General features: G+C 44.5%; 1 protein-coding gene across 2 annotated transcripts in view; it reads left to right on the plus strand.

Annotated features, from left to right (window-relative positions):
- CCDC40 (coiled-coil domain 40 molecular ruler complex subunit) overlaps positions 1-22,788 on the plus strand; it is a 188,852-nt gene that overhangs the window by 152,742 nt on the left and 13,322 nt on the right. For both annotated transcript variants that reach the window (XM_077459623.1, XM_077459625.1), the window contains exons 17-18: positions 1,031-1,219; positions 11,705-11,863. In XM_077459623.1, coding sequence (XP_077315749.1) covers positions 1,031-1,219; positions 11,705-11,863 — 348 coding nt within the window. The remainder of the gene's footprint in view (positions 1-1,030; positions 1,220-11,704; positions 11,864-22,788) is intronic.

Here is a 22,788-nt window from a genome sequence, read left to right on the forward strand (position 1 = left end):
CCATGCATACTGTAAAACATACCATACTATACCAGAAAACATACCATGCATACTGTAAGTTGCCTATTTCTCTTTGCTACTGGTAAAAATTAAGGCACGATACAAACCATTCAATGCTCAAATAAGAAATGTAACCAATACTAAAGCATAAAGGAACTTCTATCTCAGCCTTTTTCAACCAGAGTGCCTTCGGGTGTGTTCAGGGGTGCCTTGGCAAAATGCCTAGAAACTGCCCAAAAAATTGTATGCAAGCCAGTGGGCTGATCAAGCCTGCCTATTAGTTACATAAAACCACAAGTTTTCATTGTGCACCATTACAACCTTCCAGCCACCGGTGTCCTAACAACCAATGACATCAACAGTTAATAAGGAGGATGTTGGCCACTTGTGCAGCATCCTTGTTTGCCCCCCCCCGCCCATGAGCTCAGGGGTCACATTAGCTGAATGAGGGAGAGAATCCGAGGGAAAAGAGGAATACTAATCAGTACCAGTGCGCAAAGGTATATTTGCTTTGGAAGAATAATCTTTTATAACATTCGTTGTCCTATGGGTGTGGTTGTTGCTGTGTTATGTAAAACTATTTGTTTTGTTTTTAAACTTTGGAATGGGGTGCCTTGAGATTGTATGGAATTTTAAAGGGTGCCTTGACTGTAAAAAGGTTGAGAAATGCTGTTCTATTTCACTGCTCTCTGAGGAAAGTAGAGTCCTTGTCTGGTAGATACATCTAGGTTGAGCTTTGGCCTCTTACAGAAGTTTTCTGAGAACCTCATGCTCAGTGGATGCTTCAGTTGATAACATCATAGGGTTAACTGGCAGATTCTGTGTTACTGCATTTAAAGAGAACCAGTGTTTTCCCATACAGACAAAGCAACAGGCTTTATAGGGGCCCACTAGTTGTCAATGTTTTCCTTTTGTTCCTCTGCCCCTCTATTCAGCCAACAAGACTGCAGAAAGTTTAAAGTCTTGCAATAATTTGTAATAAACGTTCATATATAAATAATACCTAAATAATGTATTTGTATGCCTTCAGGTACGTTACACTCAGTTGATGAAGCAGCAGGAGAAGATGATTCGTGACATGGAGGCTGTAGTTTCTCGCAGAGAGACAATTATGATACGGGGAAAGAACCAGAGTGAGAGAGACAAAAAAAACCTGACAGCCAGCGAATTTCGTGGCAAGCTGCAAGAACTACGAAAGAAGATAAAGGAAACTGTGAAGGTAACAATATAGCTTTAATTGTGGTTTTCGCTTGTGTGCATTGTGTGCACACATCTGCTCAAGATTTGTAAATTTTCATAGAAAAGTACCTGTGTTTGTTTCAAGAATGCAGTGGTGGGCAGGAGTGGCTCTGTTTTTTAATTATCTAATTTTATGTAAACCTAATCACATAAATCTCATAGAAACTTTAAAGGAGAAGTACAGCCAAAGTTAGTTTGGCTGTACTTCTCCAATGGATCACAGGAGTGCAGTTCATTCGCCACTCCTGTGACCCATTTGGGCTCTCTGATGACATCACAGAAGTTGGCCTGAGCTTCCGCATCATCACAACCACAGAGTCGGGATCCGCCACATCCCTGGATCAACACCCAGCCCAGCCTCTCAGCGAGCCGCTGCGAGCCTGAGCCTGCCCCCCCTCCACAGCCCAGCGTTCCAGTGAGCGAGGAGGGGGCAGAGCACAAAGCTATGACTAACAGTGGCAGTTCTCTGCTCACAGAGCTGTAAGAACTGAGCGATTGGCAGTGTTTGATCGATTGGTTCTCAGTGTAGAGTCGCAACAAATGCAGCATCCACCTTGGCAAGTATCTTAAAAAAATAAAAACCCATATTTCTCTTTTAACCACTTAAGGACCGCCGCATGTAAAAAATACGTCGGCAAAATGGCACGGACGGTCACAATCACGTACCCGTACGTGCTTGCCTTCCAGCTGGTGGGGGGTCCGATCGGACCCCTTCCCGCTGGCTGCGGCGTTCCATTTCGGGAGCGATCCAGGATGAGGGGATGGCCATCCCCTCTCGATCGCTCCTGGCGAATAAGAAGCTTCCCCTGCCTGTGTAGTGTAAACACAGGCAGGAGGAAGTGATGTCACTCTCCTCGGGCGGTCTTTTTGACCGGACGGCGAGGAGAGATGACATAGTAAGTGCACCAACACTACACTGACATGTAGGTACACATAGGCACACTGTCACCCCCTGATCACCCCCCCGATCACCCCCCCCCCTCCCAGTCACAGTGTCACCGATTGCAGTGATCATTTATTTACTGATCACTGCATTTAGTGTCAGTTGTGACTGTAAAAAGTGTCAGGGCAGTTAGTGTTAGGTCCAGGGTAGCCCCCTACCCCCCAATAAAGGTTTAACTCCCTGATTGCCCCTAGAGTTAACCCATTCACCCCCTTTTTCCGGTGTCTAAGCGATCGTTTTTCTGATTGCTGCATTAGTGTCACTGGTGCCGCTTGGTAGCTAGTTATTTTTTAGGTTCACCACCAGGTTTTTATAGCGTAAGGTACCCCCATATACTACCTAATAAAGGTTTTAACCCCCTGATTGCCCCTAGAGTTAACCCTTTCACCAGCGATCACTGTATAAGTGTCACTGGTGACGCTGGTTAGCCAGTTAGCCAGTTAGTTATTTAGTTTTTTAGGTTCCCCGTCAGGTTTTTATATAGCGTCCGGGACCCCCATATACTACCTAATAAAGAGTTTAACCCCCTGATTGCCCCCAGGTAACCCTTTCACCCCCTTTTGCCAGTGTCACTAAGCAATCGTTTTTCTAATCACTGCATTAGTGTCACTGGTGCCGCTAGGTAGCTAGTTATTTTTTAGGTTCACCGCCAGATTTTTATAGTTTTAGGTACCCCCATATACTACCTAATAAAGATTTTAACTCCCTGATTGCCCCTAGAGTTAACCCTTTCACCAGCGATCACCGTATAAGTGTCACTTGTGACACTGGTTAGCCAGTTAGTTATTTAGTTATTTAGGTTCCCCGTCAGGTTTTTATATAGCATCAGGGACCCCCATATACTACCTAATAAAGGTTTTAACCCCCTGATTGCCCCTAGTTAACCCTTTCACCAGTGATCACCGTATAAGTTTTACGGGTGACTCTGGTTAGTTAGTTTGCTTTTTATAGCATCAGGGCACCCACCATTTATTACCCAATAAAGGTTTGACCCCCTGATCACCCGGCGGATGATATCAATTAGGTTTTAGGGTCAGATAGGGTCTGCGTCGCTCCAGGCAGCGCTAGGTTAGTGCCAGTAGCGCTAACACTCATGCGCAAAGCATACACCTCCTGTAGTGGTATAGTATCTGAACAGATCAATATCTGATCAGATCTATACTAGCGTCCCCAGCAGTTTAGGGTTCCAAAAAAACGCATTGTTAGCGGGATCAGCCCAGATACCTGCTAGCACCTGCGTTTTGCCCCCGCCCAGCCCACCCAAGTGCAGTATCGATCGAACACTGTAACTTACAAAACACATAACTACAGCGATCGCAGAGTCAGGCCTGATCCCTGCGATCGCTAACAGTTTTTTTTGGTAGCGTTTTATATTTAAATCTTGAAGGTGGTGCTTGGTTTTCGGGGTTCCGTACACGGCTTGGCACCCAAAAAGTCCCACATATGTGGTATCCCCGTACTCAGGAGAAGAAGCAGAATGTATTTTGGGGTGTAATTTCACATATGCCCATAGCATGTGTGAGCAATATATCATTTAGTGACAACTTTGTGCAAAAAAAAAAGTTTGTAATATTCCCGCAACTTGTGGCAAAATATAAAATATTCCATGGACTCAACATGCCTCTCAGTAAATAGCTTGGAGTGTCTACTTTCCAAAATGGGGTCATTTGGGGGGGTTTGTGTTATTTTGGCATTTTATGGCCTTCGAAACTGTGATAGGTAGTGAGGAGTGAAATCAAAAATTTGCACCCTTAGAAATTCTGAAGGCAGTGATTGGTTTTTTAGGGTGCCGTACGTGGCTAGGCTCCCAAAAGGTCCCACACATGTGGTATCTCCGTACTTAGGAGAAGCAGCAGAACATATTTTGGGGTGCAATTCCACATATAACTATGGCATGTGTGAGCAATATATCATTTAGTGACAACTTTTTGTAAACTTTTTTTGTCATTATTCAATCACTTGGGACAAAAAAAAATATTCAATGGGCTCAACATGTCCCTCAGCAATTTCCTTGGGGTGTCTACTTTCCAAAATGGGGTAATTTGGGGGGGGGGGGGGGGTTGTACTGCCCTGCCATTTTAGCACCTCAAGAAATGAGATGGGCAGTCATAAATTAAAAGCTGTGTAAATTCCAGAAAATGTACGCTAGTTTGTAGACGCTATAACTTTTGCGCAAACCAATAAATATACGCTTATTGACATTTTTTTTACTAAAGACATGTTGCTGAATACATTTTGGCCTAAATGTATGACTAAAATTGAATTTATTTGATTTTTCTTATAACAAAATTAGAAAATATCTTTTTTTTTTTCAAAATTTTCAGTATATCGTAAAAAATAAAAATCGCTGAGGCAATCAAATACCATTAAAAGAAAGCTCTATTTGTGGGAAGAAAAGGACGCAAATTTAGTTTGGGTACAACATTGCATGACCGTGCAATTACCAGTGAAAGCAGTGCAGTGCGAAATTGTAAAAAGACCTCTGGTCCTTAGGCTGACAATTGGTCCGGGGCTTAAGTGGTTAAAATGTTATTTGTCATTTCAAAAGTAATTTTAAATCTGCAACTTTTAGCAAAATATTATTGAGGATTCTGCCAGGCCTTGGTCAGGCACAAAGATTGACAATGCTTTGTTCTTGTCTACCAATTGTTCTTCTGTGTGGTCACGTGAGCTTCCAATGGGACTATAAATGGCCATGCAGATGAACATTGGACATTGTGTCACCATCAGGACACTTACTCTGGGGGACATTCTGTACACCATCCGTGTACAGAATGCCTCCAGGTTTCTATATTGCATTTTAAAGAAAATTATAGTGCCACACATTGAAAAGGAAAGGTAATTTTTAATAGCATTCAATTAAATAATGACTTGTATATGCTATATCTTCCCCCCCCCCCCCAAAAAAGTGGAGATCCCCTTTAAAGTTCCACCAATGTGCCAGCCAATCGCTTCCTGCTTCACTTCAATTTGTAGGGTGACAGCGTTGCACATAGTCCTGCCAATTCAGAGCAGCGTCATCAACCTTACACCTGCTGTGCCCACTTGGACTATAGCATGCTGTCATGATGTCACATGGATCCATTGCTGCATCTGTCCCCCGCCTGCTCTGCAGTGAGAACTAAATAATCAAATACTGCTGAACGCTCAGTTCTCCCCTTCTGCTTGAGCAGAGAACTGGGACTATCAGTCTCCGATTCTGTGCTCTGCCCCTCCAGCATTCACTGGAGCACTGAGCTGTAGAGGGAGCACGAGAAGATGGCTCGGCCTCTCAGAGGTGCCAATCCAAGGTTCTGGGTTGATACCGATCATATGGTTAGAACCTTTTCAGAGCCTGGACCGGCTTTAAGTAAGCTGAAAATGGGTCACAGGAGTGCAGAATGAACTGCACTCCTGTGATCCATGGGGCCAAATTAACGTTTAAAAATGCCCACAGTTAGTCTTTAGTCTCCTTTGTATTTATAAAAATTATTTACAAATTCCTGGCTTGTTAATTTTATAGGAAGAATCCTCTGACTCCACTTTACCTAAGTGGATACAAGTTTATTTTGTTTAATCTTCACTTCACACTTTAATAAAATCGGCCTACATCTTTTTCCCTATATATCATTACTTAAATATAGCATTAATTATAAACAACAGTCAGTAAACTCCCATTCATATTTAGACAAGAAGTGAATGCCAGGCATTTTATTTGCGGTTTCACCCTAGATTAAGTAGAGTTATGTATTACATAGGACATGCAAATCAAGCTATATACTGATTATAAAAGCTGCATTGCTAAATGTATACATACTAATTATGTGGCATCGCCCACTGGGAAAAATAGCTACAGTATATGAATAATGCACAACAGAAGAAACACAGCTATACTTGCTCTGAAATGATCTTCATGGAGTACCACAGAATGAACATCGTTCAAAACACTTTATCAATATATGAACAGCATTCAAAACACTTTATCAATATACGTGTAAAATAACAGGGGGTGACACATGCTAAATGATATAAACATTGAATTACAATGGATAACAAGCAGAATCAGTGCTCAATATCTTTACAAAGATGGTAGGCTGTAAATTAAAGACAACGGCATGCAAAGGAGGTGGGCTATGACTACTTCAGTCACTTTGCAACCCCTATTCACATAAATCAAAAATAATTTGTGCTTTTCACATAGCATTTTAAGAGTGCCACATTATTAGCCATACTCTAACCTCTCATCGGTTTTATATACTGAATATTTCTGTGTTTTGCACAAGGGCATTGACATGTTTACAGTATATATTTTCTATGCACAATAATTAAAGTGATTGTAAAGTCTCATGTTTTTTTTATTAAAAAAACAAACAAGTTATACTTACCTCCTCTGTGAACTGGATTTGCACAGAGCAGCCCAGATCTTCCTCTTCTTGGGTCCCTGGCTGGTGCTCCTGGCCCCTCCCTCCTGTTGGGTGCCCCCACAGCAAGCAGCTTGCTATGGGGGCACCCGAGGCAAGTTGCAGCTCCCTGTGTCCATTCAGACATGGAACTGCAACCCGTCCCAGCCCCTTTCTATTTTCATTGGCTGACTGACCTTGACAGCAGCAGGAGCCAATGGTGCCTTGCTGGTGTCTCAGCTAATGAGGAGGGGATTCCTAGGCAACTGAGACACTCCTACAACATCGCTAGATCTAGATGGGGCTCAGGTAAGTAAGGATGAGGGGGGGCTGCTGCACACAGAAGGTTTTTTTATCTTAATGCATAGAATGCATTAGGATAAACAACCTTCTGACTTTACAACCACTTTAAGTAATGGCATGGCTAAATGTGCAAATGTTTGTTTTTTGCGTAGGCAAGTAGCTATGACATATGTTGCATGAACGTAAAACATAAAATGTATGTTATTTTGGAAATCTCAATAGCTCAAGAGGAATTGTTTAGGCAGAGGTGAATAAGTCAGAGCAGTGGCTCCCCTTCAGTGTTAAGAAGCTTCCTCCAAAATTTGAGTTAAAAAGAATAAGACCAAATTAAGAGGAGTTCTTTTGTTTGCCCCCCCCCCCCTTTCCCATACTGCCCAACCTTTGGGTCCTGGTATAACCCTTCAGCACATGTGCAACCACAGCAGTTTTGGAACTTTCATACCAGTCTGTCTTTACGCAAGTGCAGGTAAAAATCCACGCATGCACAGACCCAAAACTCCATGGTACACATGCAGAATTTGAGAGGAGGATGAGATGGACTGGCCTTGAGGAGGGTAGGGATTACAGGGTCAGAAACTCCCCTACCCCTTAGTATTTGGGCTTCAACCTTGATGTCATCAAAGCCAGCATAAAGCAGGATGGAAGATCGAGTCCTGAAATAGCAAATCAGGCCAATCTGGAAGAACCCACAGTCTGTCTGGCAAAAGTTTTATGATATTTGTAAACCACAATGTTCTTGGTCAAGCAGGTGCAATCAGAATCAGTGGAATGCCCTCTTCCTTTATCCCGCAACAAGCAAGGAAGAAGCTGAAGTGGAGGGAAGGCATAGATCAGGAAAAAGAGAGATTCCAAGGAGTCACCTGGGCATCTATTACAAACGCCCAGGGATTCCTGGTCCAAGACAAAAAACTGTCTAGTTTGTCCTTAAATCTGGGCACCAACAGATCCACATCCACTGCAAATACATCTCATCAAATATCTCCAGGAGAAGGGCCCATTCCCCAGATTCAGGTGCTGGTGTTGAGAAAGTCCATCTGCCAATTTAGCGCAGTGGAGATGGCCAGAACGTGAAGTTCTGCCCAAGACAAAAGCATGTGTGCGTCTTACTGATCAGTATGACTTTTTCCTCCTTGATGGATGATGTACAGTATGCCACTGGTGTGACTTTGTCCAACTGCACCCTGAAAGGAAAAATTCAAAGGCAGATAGACCAGTGTAGAGGAGCCAGCCGACCACCATATTCCCTGATCCAATAGGTTTTCCAGAATACCTCCTGTCCCTGACAGGCTGGCATCTATTGTTAAGAGCTTCTAATTCATAAAAAAAGGATCTCACTGTATCCAGCAACTGCACATGGCAGGTCAAATGTGTGAATCACAGATATTGAATCTTGGTATGTTCAGGAACTTGCTGAGACCCTTGAAGTCCAGGAAAGACATCAAGTCTTCATTTAGCTTGGTGACTCTAAACACACTGGAAGAGAAGACCTGAGACCTGTTCCCCTCCAGCAGGGGTGCGTTAACCCCCTGCGACAGCAGATTTTGCTGGGCTTCAAAGAATACTGTTAAGAGCTTGACGCTTGCTGCTTACAAAAGGAACTCTTTTTGCATTCCAAAGGTGTAACCTGTCCCCTTCACCTTCTTCTTTAGGGATAGGAGCGTGGTTTCCCCCACAGTCACTTTCTGGATGAAGGCATCCATGGCCGTTCCCCCTCAAAGGACAGCTTCTCGATTTTACTTTTTGCTGAGAGCTTTCACCAACCAGGATTCTTCTCATGTGGACAGTCATCAAAAAAACTTCATCCAAGGCATCTACTGAGAAACTTAGAACTCAGAAAATCTTCTATGAATTGTCATATGGCAGAATCCCCTGACTCAGATTCTATGGAAAGGAGCATATATTTTACCCAAACTTTGAGGGCTTGGTAATCTCCCACTACAGCCATCACAGGCTGCAGGGCCAGGTTTACTAGAGAGGAAGACTCCTTAAAGGGGGCCTCTAACATCTTATCAGTGGCTACTGGGACCTCGTCCACCGAATCCATCAAGGTCTTATTTAAGTAGGAAATGGCCGGATCAACAGCCATACAACCCCATTTTCTGACGAATTCCTCCTCCATGGGGTATGCTAAATGCAATGCTTTGAAGGTGAAAACACCTTCACTGGGTAGGCCCAATTTGCATACATCACTTCCTGCTAATGAGCATGCCTTGGAATGGACTTGACAGTGATGTATCTTGACAGCTGCCTGGATTCAAACCCAGAGAATTCTGGCAGTGGTAAATTTGAATTAATGTGCACCATGTCCTTGAGGAAGCCAACTGCCACAGCCCCCAGATTCCTCTTGGGTGGACCAGTCTACAGAAGATTTCTTAGTCTTAAACATCTTCCTCCTTTTCCTCATTTTGAGAAGGTTCCTCTGACATCTAATTTTCCCACAAAAGGAACACAAACCAGAAATGACTGCAGAAAATTCATTCCTTGAGACAAAGTGAAAGAAGATCTTCAGAGACATATCTGTATGCACATCTATCACCTAAGGACACTAGCTAAAAACTGAGGCTTAGTTGAGCCGAGAGCAGTTATGACTGGGCAGGGATTCCTGCTTTTTATTTTTGGCCAGTGTCCATTCACCTGAAAAGTGGCAGCATAGCCCAAGGAGTTATAAATTTGAAAAGTCTTGTAATTTGACTAGTTCCAAGTATTCTCCTAGCGCTGCTTCTAGAGGCTGCAGATTCAGATGCTTCCTTACCTAGCTCTGTGTAAGTTACTGTGTAACCTTGCCTCAGATTCTGTCAGGCTCCCTGTATATTAGTCTAATTAGTGGAGTGCGGTGTCACTGGGGTGCTGTACCCTGTTGGTACCAAAGTAGGCTCAGGCTGGTCGGTCAGTAGATACACACCACTGTTGAACAAAATGTTCTTGATTACTGCTATGAGATCCATTTGTCAGAACCCCTACCACTACTGCACCAAAGGACTTTTCTCTCACCACCACTGCAACAGTGCATACTTCCTCTCATGCCATCATTGCGCTGATTCATACATCTTTTCATTATGTGTGTATATCTATCTATCTATCTATCTATCTATCTATCTATCTATCTATATGGAGGCATTTTTGGAGGGTGAGCAAGTTTTAAATAACATACTGTTAGACTCCTTTCACACTGAGGTGCTTTTCAGGTGCTTTCACGCTAACAAAGCGCCTGAAAAACTCACGAAAAACAATTTCAATTAAAATCAATGAATGCTTTCACACTGGAGCAGTGCGCTGGCAGGGTGGTGAAAAAATGCCCCTCTCTATTGAAATGAATGGAAAGCTCTTCAAAAGCGCCTGAAAAGCTCTTCAAAAGCGCTCAGTGTTTTACTGGCAGTTTAGAAGCTCCTCGGTGTGAAAGAGGCCTAATAATAACAATGCGTATACATTGAGATGGCACAGCTGTCCACCAATGTATAATTTAGCCTATTGCACAGGTAATATACTATTAACACATTTCTCTTGATACCACTGTTATAACATGCACTTTTTCTCTTGCCCCCACTGCACTGAAACACACTTCTCTCACCACAACCAGACCAATGCAAATTTGTTACTTAACTCCACAGCACCAATGCACAGTTCTTCACTCCATGTCACTGAAGTACACTCAACCCATTCCATGGTGTGCACACTTTTGCTAGCATTATACAATAATAAAAATAAACATTTCATATTTATTTCGTTTTGAATAGAGTAGTAAAAGATTGGGGTTTTTACTATTTTCCAAGGCTCAGTTAGAACAACCTCTATTCACTTATAAAAAAAAATACCAGGTTTGAACCAGGAAAGATATATTGATCAGGGATTGGATGAATTAGGGATATTGAGATCCTTTATAGGTACAGATGGGGAGTTGGTAACATTTAAGCAATTTAAAGAGCATATAATATATATGGTAACTTTCTATTTTCACATATGCAGATTTGTGCCTTCACACTGTATGATATTCAGAGATGCACAAGATACAAATAAGTGATCTTGCGTAAATTGTTCAAAAATGAATGGATTATGTATAAGATCACACAGTGGTGACTATATTAAGATCTGTTAAAGCACAGATCTGATCAGGCAGGTCAACAGGGTGTATGATGGTATCTGCATAATATTGGAGAGAATACACTGGATCTGCACTAGAAAGTAGTGAGACCAAATATTGGTGCTGACTAAATTTAAACCATATGATGTTCCTCTGCATCCAGCCATACATTTTTGGAATAAGTTGGCCTGTTGGCAAGGAGAAATACTAGGCCAAAGGCTGGTGATAGGGTTTGCAGATATTTTACTGATCAGGCTGCAGTAGTGCATAAGTTAGGAATTGGTGATCCTTGCAATCATTTCAAATCTTATGATAATATTCAGCAAATGGATAGTAAACTGGGTTAGGTAGCGTAGTGTAGGGAAAGGCTAGCATCACTGTCACTTTTTATTTTTTTTTTTTTTGCAGTCCCTATTTTCAGTTATACCTTCCTTTCCTGTCTGGTGGTTAATAGTGGTTAAAACTTTTCAGCGGTGCAAATCAAAAAAACATTATATAAAAAGCTGTGGCTTCCTCAAGCTTCCTTCACATATGTACTACTAGCCTCATTCATTCCTTTTTGCTGGGCCACTGTGAGTATTAACCAGTCTTAGGAATGAATGAGGCAAACAAGCACTTAAAAGTATAAAGAAAAATATTAATATGAAATATTTTATATTTACCAACACTGGTCCCAATCTAAAACGAAAAAGAAAACATTTTAAAAAATGTGTGTCTGTAAGTGTTTGCAAATCTAATTATTTGACCTGATATGTTGAACAGAATATAGAGGAATGTACCAACACCATCTTGGATCTTGAAGAGACTCAGAGGTCACTCAGTTTTGCCATTACAGAAAAACAGAACAGCATCTCCAGCCTGAAAGTAGACACCAGCTCCATGGAGAATGAAATTGAGCACCTACATGAGAAGAAACGTCTGGTATGGTTTTCTGATACTAATGTTTTCCTATCATACAACACAAAATGGATCACTTAAATTGAATCTTCACCCTCAGAACAAAGTTCGATCCTCTGTACCCCCCAGTTTCGGTTTGCCCCAACCCCACCCCTGCCATGCACGGTCACATGCCTTGTCGAATTACAAGCGCTGTGCCTCCTGAATATTCACTTTGCATATCCCAGGAGGCATAGGCTGTTATTCATAAAAGGATGAGGGTTGTGTCTAGCAGCATGTAATCGAAAGGGCCTGCCAATTGAACCCAGAAGAGCTGGCAGGCTCCTGATGACATCACAAGTAAACATTACAGCGCATGACCTGAGTGGTGGAAGCAGAGAAAAGTATTTCAGAAGGACAATGCAACCCGGTAAGCAAAAAAAAAAAAAAAGTGTGTGCGTATTGGGGCGGGGGGGGGGGGGGGACGGGGGGCAGGGGAAGGGCGATTTGGGGCCGAGATGGTGCTGGGGGGGGGGGGGGCTTGGATGGTGGGTTGGGGGGTATAGGGTGAAGATCCGCTATAAAGGGAAAGATTTGTTCATTGTAGATCAATATGTAATAGCGATTAGCTTGATGTAAATGGTGTTATCAGTATGTTGTAAATGGTTTTGAACATCAGGGCAGCTCTGCAACACTACACAGTGGTTGTGCTTTACTGCTTTGTTTCACTATGTGTCTACAAGTGCATCAATTCATTGAAGGTTGTGCTTTACTGTTTTGTTTCACAATATGCCTACAAAGCACTTCTTGTGTGACTGATATCTTTAAATGAAACGTTGTCCTAAATTAGAAAAAGTGTAAGCAGAAAGGATTTTTATTGCAAGTTAGTGCTTGTTAAAATGCAAATAAAAATAGATAAACAGATATGCAGTAGGATAACGATCCTCATTTAAAGTGATGGTAGAGTCTCATATATTTTTTTCTATTAAAATAGCAAGCACGTTATACTTACCTGCTCTGTGCAGTTGGTTTTGCACAGGGCAGCCCAGATCCTCTTTTTCTCGAGTCCCTGGCTGGAGCTCCTGGCCCTTCCCTCCTGTCACGTGCCCCACAACAAGCAACTTGCACCCAAGGCAAGATCCAGCTCCATATATCCATTCCGACACAGAGCTGTGGTCTAGCCCCGCCCCTTCTCTCTCCTGATTGGCTAATTGCATTTTATTGACAGCAATGGGAGCCAATGGCACTGCTGCTGTGTCTCAGCCAATCAGGAGGGAAAGTACTGGACAGCCAAGGGACTCGTGGACATCGCTGTCTAGAGATGGGGCTCAGGTAAGTATTAGGGGGGCTGCTACACACTTAAGGCTTCTTTTCTTAATGCATAGAATGCGTTAAGATAAAAAAAAAACCTTCTGCCTTTACAATCACTTTAACTTCATCTCACCCAGCCCTGGTGTTCCTTTAATAGGGTCTGCACACCCAGGGGGCAGGAAGGATTGCCGATCATGTGACAATTGTGATTGGCTGTCACAGTGGTCACATGATCGTAAGCCTGTCCCGCCAGCTACCAATTGCTAGTGGGACAGCTCGGCCTCTGTGCTGGGAGTGTGCAGTGAACAGAAACATCAGATGCCCAGTGATGCATGTGTGGTCATTAAAGCCCACCCGTTTGTCGCCATATATGTGTTACGCGGATGAAAACATTTGAAAAGTGACAGTTTGTAGTTTATTAAAACTGGCCATAGACTAGTAGATTTTCATTTGGAAATTTTCATTTAATGAATGTTCATTCGATTTTTCGAATTGTTAGTAAGGCAACATCGACGTTCATTTTCAACCACAGTGATGAGAAAATTTGAAGACACAAGATGGAAAATTTCTAACCGTGAATGTGATTCTCATTCGGGAAAGTCCAGTCACTTCAATTGGAATTTGTAAAAGCAATCGGTTTTTAAATGGGATCTTCAGTTTAAAGAAAATTTAAAAGTCAACATCTACAAAAACTGTAGCTGCTGAATTCTAATAAGCAGTACTCACAAGCCCAGGGATCCAGGGTTGTCATCATCAGGGTCAGTTCTTCACCGGTCTTTGGGTCCCTGGCGTGTGGGAAACTGGCTTTAACTTCTTGCTGGCTCACAGCCAGCTCACTACTGCACATTAGCGAGACGCAATGCGCTGTCTGGTCCTGTGGCCTCCTGGGAGCTGTGACGTGCCCCAGGAAGTTTCAGGGAGAAGGACTGAGCTTCTGTTTGGGGATCAGTTACCCACCAGAAATAGGTACCAACTCCCAGAAATAAAAAAGCTTTCAAAAGTAATAGAAGAGTGGGGATGATAAGCGTAACTTTCACTTTAAAATACCTCCAAACAACATTCCTCAAGCCATCAAACGTACTGATAAAACGTTTTGGATGATTATTCGCACAAACGTTTATTTGCAAATTCACTATAGGGTCAGCTTAGGCCACGTACACAGGGGCGGATTGTCTGCCCAACTAAGTTCGGCAGACAATCCGACAGACAGTCCGTTCAAAATTAGCATGAACGGACTTGACCACACACGATGAGCAGACAGTCCGCTGAAAGCGTGCGTGATGACGTGTACAGCACGTACGACGGGACTAGAAAAACGACGTCCTATACACTGCAATGCAACCTTCGGCCGTGTAAACCCTTTCTGAGCATGCGCCATACTTAGTCCGTCCAACTTGCCTACACACGAGCGGACTGTCCGCTGAAACCAAGTTTGGACGTGGAGAGGTAAACAGGGCTCGACTGCTGAGTGTCTATTCACTCCCTCCAATGTATTTATATAGAAATGGCTGCACACTATGCAATCTGTTTGTACAATCTGTGTACAATTTCCTTTAGATTTGCCAAAACTATGGACTCACGTGAACAATCTATTCAATCTGTATCAAATCAGATAGGCCCTTGCACTACATAGCAGATGGTGGATCCAAGGGATATTTTACAATCGGATTGTAATGTGTATGGTCGCCTTAAAGCGGTTCTAAACAGGGTAATGTCATAATGTGCTAGTATGTTAAACTTGTTAAACTTGTCTTAAAACGAAGCTCTTCAAGCGCCGAGATATCAGAGCTGCAGGCGCACCCATCTGGCTTCCGGGTTCACAGACTCCTACTCCGCCACTGGCCAAAGCCGCAATGACATCACTCCCATGCATACACGTGGGAGCAAGCGATTCATGGCACAGGGCTTTGAAGGAACAGCACGGGTGTCTGGCTGTTCCTTCAGCACGCATGCACTGGTGATGTCACTGGCTGCACGCAGAGTAAATATCTCCTAAACGGTGCCGGTTTAGGAGATATTTACAATACCTATAGGTAAGTCCTATTATAAGCTTACCTATAGGTCAAATTTAGTGATGGAAGTTTACTTCCACTTTAAGGGCCAGTTCACACCAGTTGCAGTTCCATGCGCTTTTTTCTGCACTAAAATGCATGCACAGTGTTTTCCATGTATTCCAATGATTCCAGTTCACACCAATGCAGTCAGTTCCAGTTCAGTTTCCGGTGCAGAAACTGATTGGAACTGAATGTACTGGTGTGAACTAGAGCCATTGGAATAGATGGAAAACAATGTGCATGCATTTTTACAGCCAGTTCACACCAGAAAAATGCACTCTGTGTACATTCCAGATCAGTTTTTGCTTACAGTTCACACCACACGCAGTTCCAACGCAGTTGCGTTTTTGATACAATTTGCTATGTTCCAGTACAGTTCTGTGCAGAAAAAATGCAGCATGCACTACTTCTGCACCGGAAATTGACTGGAAACTGGAACTGACTGCACTGGTGGGAACTAGATCCATTGGAATACATGGAAAACACTGTGCATGTATTTTTAGTGCAGAAAAAAGTACATGAAACTGCACCTGGTGGGAACTAGCACGAAAGGAAGAAGTAGGAATGTAGGTGAAAATAAAACAAGAGGTGGTGTAGTAATGAGGGAGGTGTGGTCCACAGCAAGCACTGTTCTATGATGCACTGAGGCAGTGCATGATGGGATATGATCTACAGGGAGTGATGGAAACAGCATTTTTTTTTTTATTTCAAACAGAGAGGTGGAAATTCAAAGCTGCCATGGATGAGGTAAGTGAGAGAAAAGCACATCGGAATACTGGACCAGAAAAGACATTAGAAACAATACTTATATTTTCTCTTATATTCACCGACCAACACAGCATCCTCTCTGTAACAGATGGGTTGTTAGCCTTATTACTATATGGTCGGGATCAGCCCACATGCTGAGAGCCTGAGCTGGCCACTCCCACCCCTCCACAGCCCAGCGCTCCAATGGTGACAGTCACCAGCTCTCTGCTCAGGGAGCTGTGAGTACTGAGTGATCAGCGGTGTTAGATCACTCGGATCTCAGTGTTAGAACCAGCAGGGGACAGATGCAGCATTGGACCGATGCTGTATCCACCAACGTATGACTGAGGAAAAAAAAAATCCCATACTTCTCTTTTAAAGGTACGTCAACAAGCAGTGTAATGTAAAGATAAAAGGAGGGACGGGTGCTGTGTCGGTCGGTGAATTACAGAGAAAAGGGTTTTACGGTGAGTACAAAAATTCCTATTTTCTCTTATATTCACCGACCGACACAGCTCCTCTCTGTAACAGATGGGATGTCCCCAAGCAGTGCCAAAACAAGGGGTGGGAAAAACAGCATAAAAACTTCATCCACCATGGCAAGTGGGAACTAGTTAAACTATACCATCAGTTTTATTTTGCCTAGCAAAGGAGAAGGACCTAGGAACGCTGCGGGCCCATCAGTCCGTGCTTTTTTATGCAGAAGCTTGGGTTTTTGCGCAAGATGAATGATCTTGTGATCTACTATCAACAGCCGGCTGGGTGACAGGCTGAATACTCTTATCCTTCTAGTCTCCCCAGTCCGGCCATCGAGCGTGTGCAGGTCGCAGCTACGGCTCGGCAGGCCACGACATATCTCAGCTCCATAGGTGGTCGGTGAGCTTTTATGCTCTGGGGCGTACATATGACTGGGCTACTGATATCTGCATCACAGTATGCCGAGGCTAGTAGCCTACCTTGTGCTGATCAGGAGTAAGTCTACAGTGGAATGTCTCCCAGCTCCTCAGGACTGGTAAGTACAGCTCTCCCTGCCCCGGCAGGGCTGAGCAGCTGGGCATTTCCTGGGAGGTCGATTCAAGGGTCCCTCACCTCCCTCTCTTCTCTCCCCCGTCCCTATCTTCCCTCCCCCCCTCACGGGGGAGCTGCTGCATGTGGTACTGAGTGGTGTGTGTGTGTGTCCCTGAGGGCTCTCACCTGGGATAGGGGACTGGCTGGCTGGTGGTGCCTGGATCCTGTGTATTTAGCTCCCGGGAGGTGCCTGTGAGGTCTGGCTGTGTTTTCGGTACAGAGCTGTCTGCCACGTTTTTGTCTCTGTCCCTCATGGAGCTGGCTGGCGGCCATTTTAGGTGTGGGCGAGGGCAGCATGTCTTCTGGGCTTCAAGTGGCCATTTTCCCAGTGCTTTCCTATGCAGGACACTGCCAGCCATTTTCTAGAAGCCTGAGCATGTTTCAGTGTTCTGCAGCAGCAGCTACATGTGCTTTCAGCTTGCTGTTTGTCATTACTGGACGCTGGGCGGCCTTTCTATGTAGTCTGAGCACGTTTTTTAAGATCGTTTTAATGATGGTCCTGACAGACTGCCACCGGCACAGTTTTGGTTTCCTCTGCACCTGGGAGCACTAGGGGTCACAGGCACTGCTGTGAACAGCACGGAACTCCTCAGGGTGGTGAGTCTGGCGGGTTAGAACCCCTCAGTCAGCGGCAGCAAGGAGGGTGGGACTGTCATTGTCCTAAGTCACCTTCGGGTGGCAGACAGGGTAGGGTCAGCATGGCTTCAGAAACTGGTGTTTCTTCCCCCGAAATCCAGGCAATTGACGGCGGTCCTCAATTTGTTTGTTGCAAAGATGGAGGCGGTGCGTGGGAAGAAAGGTGCTAAAAAGCGCCCCCTGCCCCCCCCCCCCCTCCTCAGGGGAGAGCTCTGACACAGACTCGGGTCCTGCTGAGGCCGGTGACCCCTGCCCTGTCTTGTCAGACGACGCTGACCAGGACCGTTCGGAAAGTGAGGATGAGTCCGGGTCCGGGCGTGACAGAGCGCTTGTTGGAGCACTTATCACAGCTGTGCGTGATACCCTGAAGAGTCAGGAGCCAGCGGATCCCTCTGCTAATGTACCGGTCCCTTTTGGGTCCCGCAATCCAGCAAATTCACCTAAGGTGTTCCCGTGATGATTTTGACAAGTTCATTTACAAGGAATGGGGTCACCCGCAACGGACCTTTTCGGTCCCCAAATACATGGCAGTGCGTTACCCCTTTGAGGAAAGCCTTCTCAAGAAATGGTCGGCTCCTCCGGTCGTGGACCCCCCAGTATGCAGGTTAAATAAAGTTACCACGATCCCGGTTGAGGGGACTCCTGCATTCAAGGATCCCACGGACAGGAAGGCCGAGGCAGTGGCTCGCTCCGTGTTTACGGTTGTGGGGTCAGCCGTGTGACCTGTATTGGCATCCGCACTTGTGTCGCAGACACTGACTGAGTGGGCACAACTTTTGCACCGCGAATTGGGAGAGCAAGAGGCTTCCCCTGTCTGCGTAGAACTAGTAGACCAACTAGTGCAAGGCCTTAAGTACGTCTGTGACGCGGCCCTGGATACTCTCCCTCTGTTATCCAGGGCCTCAGTGTCAGCTGTGGTGCTGAGGAGCCTAATTTGGTTAAAATGCTGGTCTGCTGACCAGGCATCCAAAAAAAGCCCTGACGGATCTTCCCCTCCTTGACTGATTGCCCTAAGATGGTTGTTGGTGTCGCCTCCGTCCGGTAGAGAATGGATAAATAGCATGAATGTTGTAATTCTTAAAGAGAAAGCATTATATATAAAACAAGGGACTTTAAAGAAATATGACAAGATGTGGAAACTTTGGTGGAAAGCCAGAGGGATTGATATGTGAATAATAATAGTGTGGAAAAAATATTTAAACGACGAAAAGTGACCCAACAGGAATTAAAGTAAGAGGGCAAATGAAGAGGGTGGAAGTGTGCGAGAATGGGGATGAGAGGGAAGTGTGATAGAGTGGCAATCTAGATTACATGGAACATCAGCTAGGATGGCCCTCATGTTACCAATCCACTCTTAGGCCACCCAAGATTTGAATCATCCTTTTTTTTTTTTTTTTGTTATATTTTTATCTGATAAGGTGATGGGAGGGAGGGGATGTTTAATTTTGATGTGTTTTGCTAACAAAATTAATATCTTAATAAAGAAATAAAGTTTAAAAAAAAACAAATGCCACCGGTGGTAAGAGTACCCTACTCCCACAGGTCAGGAAGGCTAAGGAGCCACGCCGTAGGCAAGGGCCCTCTTTTTCCACTCACAAATGGCTTTTTCGTCTGTCCGGAGCTTCGACAAAACATCCCCAGCCCGACAGGACATCCATGGACGGTCAATAAACGTCCCTGGAACCGCAAGCTTAACAAGCCTGCGAATAAAAGTGCTACCGCATGAAGGTTTGCCCCCACCCATATCTCGGGTGGGGGGTCACCTTCGGGTGTTTGCAGCCCGGTGATCCTCCCGGTTATCCGACCAATGGGTCGGGGAAGCCCACTACCAGTTTGTGGCTCTTCCTTTTGGTCTGGCATCAGCCCCCCGAGTCTTTACCAAGGTACTGGCTCCAGTTTTGGCATTGCTGTGACAACGTGGGATCGCGATCGTAGGATACCTAGACGATCTCCTCCTGAGAGCATCTTCTGCTTCAGAATTAGAGGAGGATGTGGCGATCACCATGCAGACCCTGCAAGAATTTGGGTGGCTGTTGAACCTCAAAAAGTCGATGATTGTGCCGACCCAGCATCTGGAGTACCTAGGCTTGCTGTTGGACTCCAGGGAAGCAAGAGTTTTTCTCCCTTCAGACAAATTGCAGACTCTCAGATCCGCGGTCAAACTGCTGATGAACCGCAAGTGGTCGTCGCTCAGCTTTTGCATGCGAGTACTGGGACTCATGGTAGCCTGCTTTGGGTACTTTTTAGTACCTTATGCCCAGTTCCACACCAGAGTCCTGCAGAAGGAGATTTTGACAAAATGGGACAAATCTCAGTTGTTTCAGTAGAAAATGTCAGTAGAAAAATTTGGTGGTGATACTGAGGACTGTAGAGGAATTTTAAATGTTTGACGTCTGCATTTCCGCAACAACCCTGGGACTTTCAGCACTTCTTCTGCCTAATCGACTTTTGTGATTTCATTGTTAAAGGGGGGAGCCCTGGCATGGGTCTCTCCTTACCTGCAACACAATGATCCTATGCTGCAAGATGCTGATAGATTTCTGGTTTCACTCCAGACAGAGCTTCTGCAGCCGAGTGCTCACTTTTGGACATACAGCAAGGTACCAGGACTGTGGCACTCAAGGGCATTACGTGCAGCTTTCTGTAAAGGTCTTGAGATCGCATTAAGGATGAATTGGTCTATAAGTATTCCCCCAAAGACCTTGAGAAATTCATAGAGCTGTGTGTTCATCTGAATGTCCAGTATCATGAAAGGTGCCAGGAGAGACTAATAATTGGCAAGCTTCCTAGGCCAGTTTACCGTTTGGCCCCTAACTTCCAAGCACCACCTCAGCCTGAACCTGAAATGTCCAAGACACCTGTGGAACCCATGGAAGTCAGCAGTCTCCACCTAACAGAGTCAAAGGAGGCTTGCATTGGGCCTATGCTTGTACTGTGGACTTAAAGGACATTTGTTCTCTGCAGGGTTTAACCAGTTGGAGGAGCTCAGTTAGACCTTACAAGTACTTCCTCCAAGACTAAGATTACTGTACCCAAAAATCTTCCATTTAGCCTCTAAACTTGTCTTCTGTGAGGCTTTTGTGAATTCTGGAGCCACTGGCATATTCCTGAATTACTCTTTTGCTAAGGAAAACAACATCCCTATTGTTCCCAAGTCTAGACCTCTGAGCATCACCCCCCTGAATAGACAACCATTGGGAGGTGGCCCTCAGAAGCAGAATCCACTTTCCAGCAATTAAAAGGCATGTTCAGCAAGGCTCCAGTTCTTCAGCATCCAAACCCAGATCTCCAGTACATAGTTGAGGTTGATGCCTCTCAAGTAGGAGCAGGTGCCATTCTGTCTCAGAGACAACCTAAGTCTGGTAGAATCCATCCAGTGGCATTTTTCTCTTAATAGTTTTCTCCAGCGGAGATGAATTATGATATTGTGAATTGAGAACTACTGGCTATCAAATTGGCATTGTCTGAATGGCAACATCTTCTGGAAGGGTATCCCAAGCCTTTTTTATCCTGACTGAGCATAAAAACCTGCTGTATCTTCAGACTGCTAAACAATTGAATTTATGTCAAGCTCAATGGGCTCTGTTCTTCTCCCATTTTAATTTTGTTCTCTCTTATGTCCCTTGACATAAGAACAAGAAAGCCTATGCTCTTTCAGAGAGTTCGCTACTTTTGAAGAAGATCGACCTACCGAGCAGTATATAATCCCACCTTACAAAATTGTCGCACAGATCTCTGCAGCTCTTTCACAACAGTTGCAAGAAACCCAGAATTGTGCTTCTCAAGGCTTGAAGATACCACCAGGTTGCCTGTTCGTAGCCCCCAGCCTCAGAAAACTTGTATTCCTCTGGGCACATAGTGTTATCCGGTCATCCTGGTGTCACCATCACTCTTGAGACCTTGCAGCATCATGTTTGGTGGCCTCACGTGAAAAAAGAGGTTACAGACTATGTGGCTGCCTGTCCAGCTTGCGCTGGTAATAAAGTACTTCACACATTGCCTACTGGGCTGTTACAACCACTTCCTGTACCTTATCAGCCTTGGACCAATTTGACTATGGACTTCATTATAGAGTTACCCAAATCCGATGGCATGACTGCTATGTGGGTCATAGTGGATCGCTTTTCCAAAATGTCTTATTTTGTACCGCTCCCTGGATTACCTACAGTGGAAGCACGTTCTACCCTCTTCCTTTCCCATATATGAAACATCATTACACACCTACCAATATTGTCTCAGACCGTGGATCCCAGTTTGTTTTACAATTCTGGAGAGCGTTTTGTAAGAAATTAGGAGCAACGCTCTCACTCTGTACCTCACATCACCCACAAACAGATGGTCAAACCAAACTCATGAACCAGACCCTTGAAACTTATCTTCGACATTATGTCAACTCGTTATACTCCAATTGGTCTGAGTATTTGCCTTTGGCTGAAATCGCCATTAACTCCTATTGGCACAGTGCTCTTGATACCATGCCATTCTATGCAGCCCTAGGCTATCACCCTCAGACTTTTCCCCTACTTCAACCTTCTGGTGTACCAGCAGCAGATCAGCGGGTGAAGAATATTCTGCTACACTGGAAAAAGATTTGTTTATTGCTGTGGAAGTCAGCAGGCAAATATGTGCTTTTCTCTACCAGACGAAGATGCCATATACCTCCATATGCGGTGGGGGACAGAATTTGGCTGTCTACCAAATACATGAGACTGAAACAACCCTTTACCAAACTGGGTCCTCGATTCATTGGTCCTTACAGAATAATTGCTCGAGTCGGCCAGTCTCCTATTGGTTGAAATTGCCTTCCTCTCTCAGGATACATCTCATGTTCCATGTTTCTCTCCTCAAAAAAGCAATTTTCAATCGCTACTCCAAAACTAAACAGCTACCTCCTCCTGTTCTTGTTGATGGACAACATGAGTTTGAAGTCTCTAATATTCTGGATTCTAAAAGGCGGGGTTGTGGTCTACAGTATCTGGTTCATTGGAAAGGATATCCGTCACAGACCGTTCCTGGGTTCCAGCCAAAGATTTACATGCCCCTGCTCTTATTCGAGACTTCCATGCCTCCTTTCCGGCTAAGCCCCGCTAGGTACCCGGAGGGATCCACTGGGGAGGGGGCCCTATCGTGTACCTGGGTGTCATTAAACCGGGA

This window comes from Lithobates pipiens, unplaced genomic scaffold (genome assembly GCF_037356315.1).
Source record: "Lithobates pipiens isolate NorthernLeopardFrog02 unplaced genomic scaffold, aLitPip1_a1.2 Scaffold_28, whole genome shotgun sequence".
Lineage (NCBI taxonomy): Eukaryota > Metazoa > Chordata > Amphibia > Anura > Ranidae > Lithobates > Lithobates pipiens.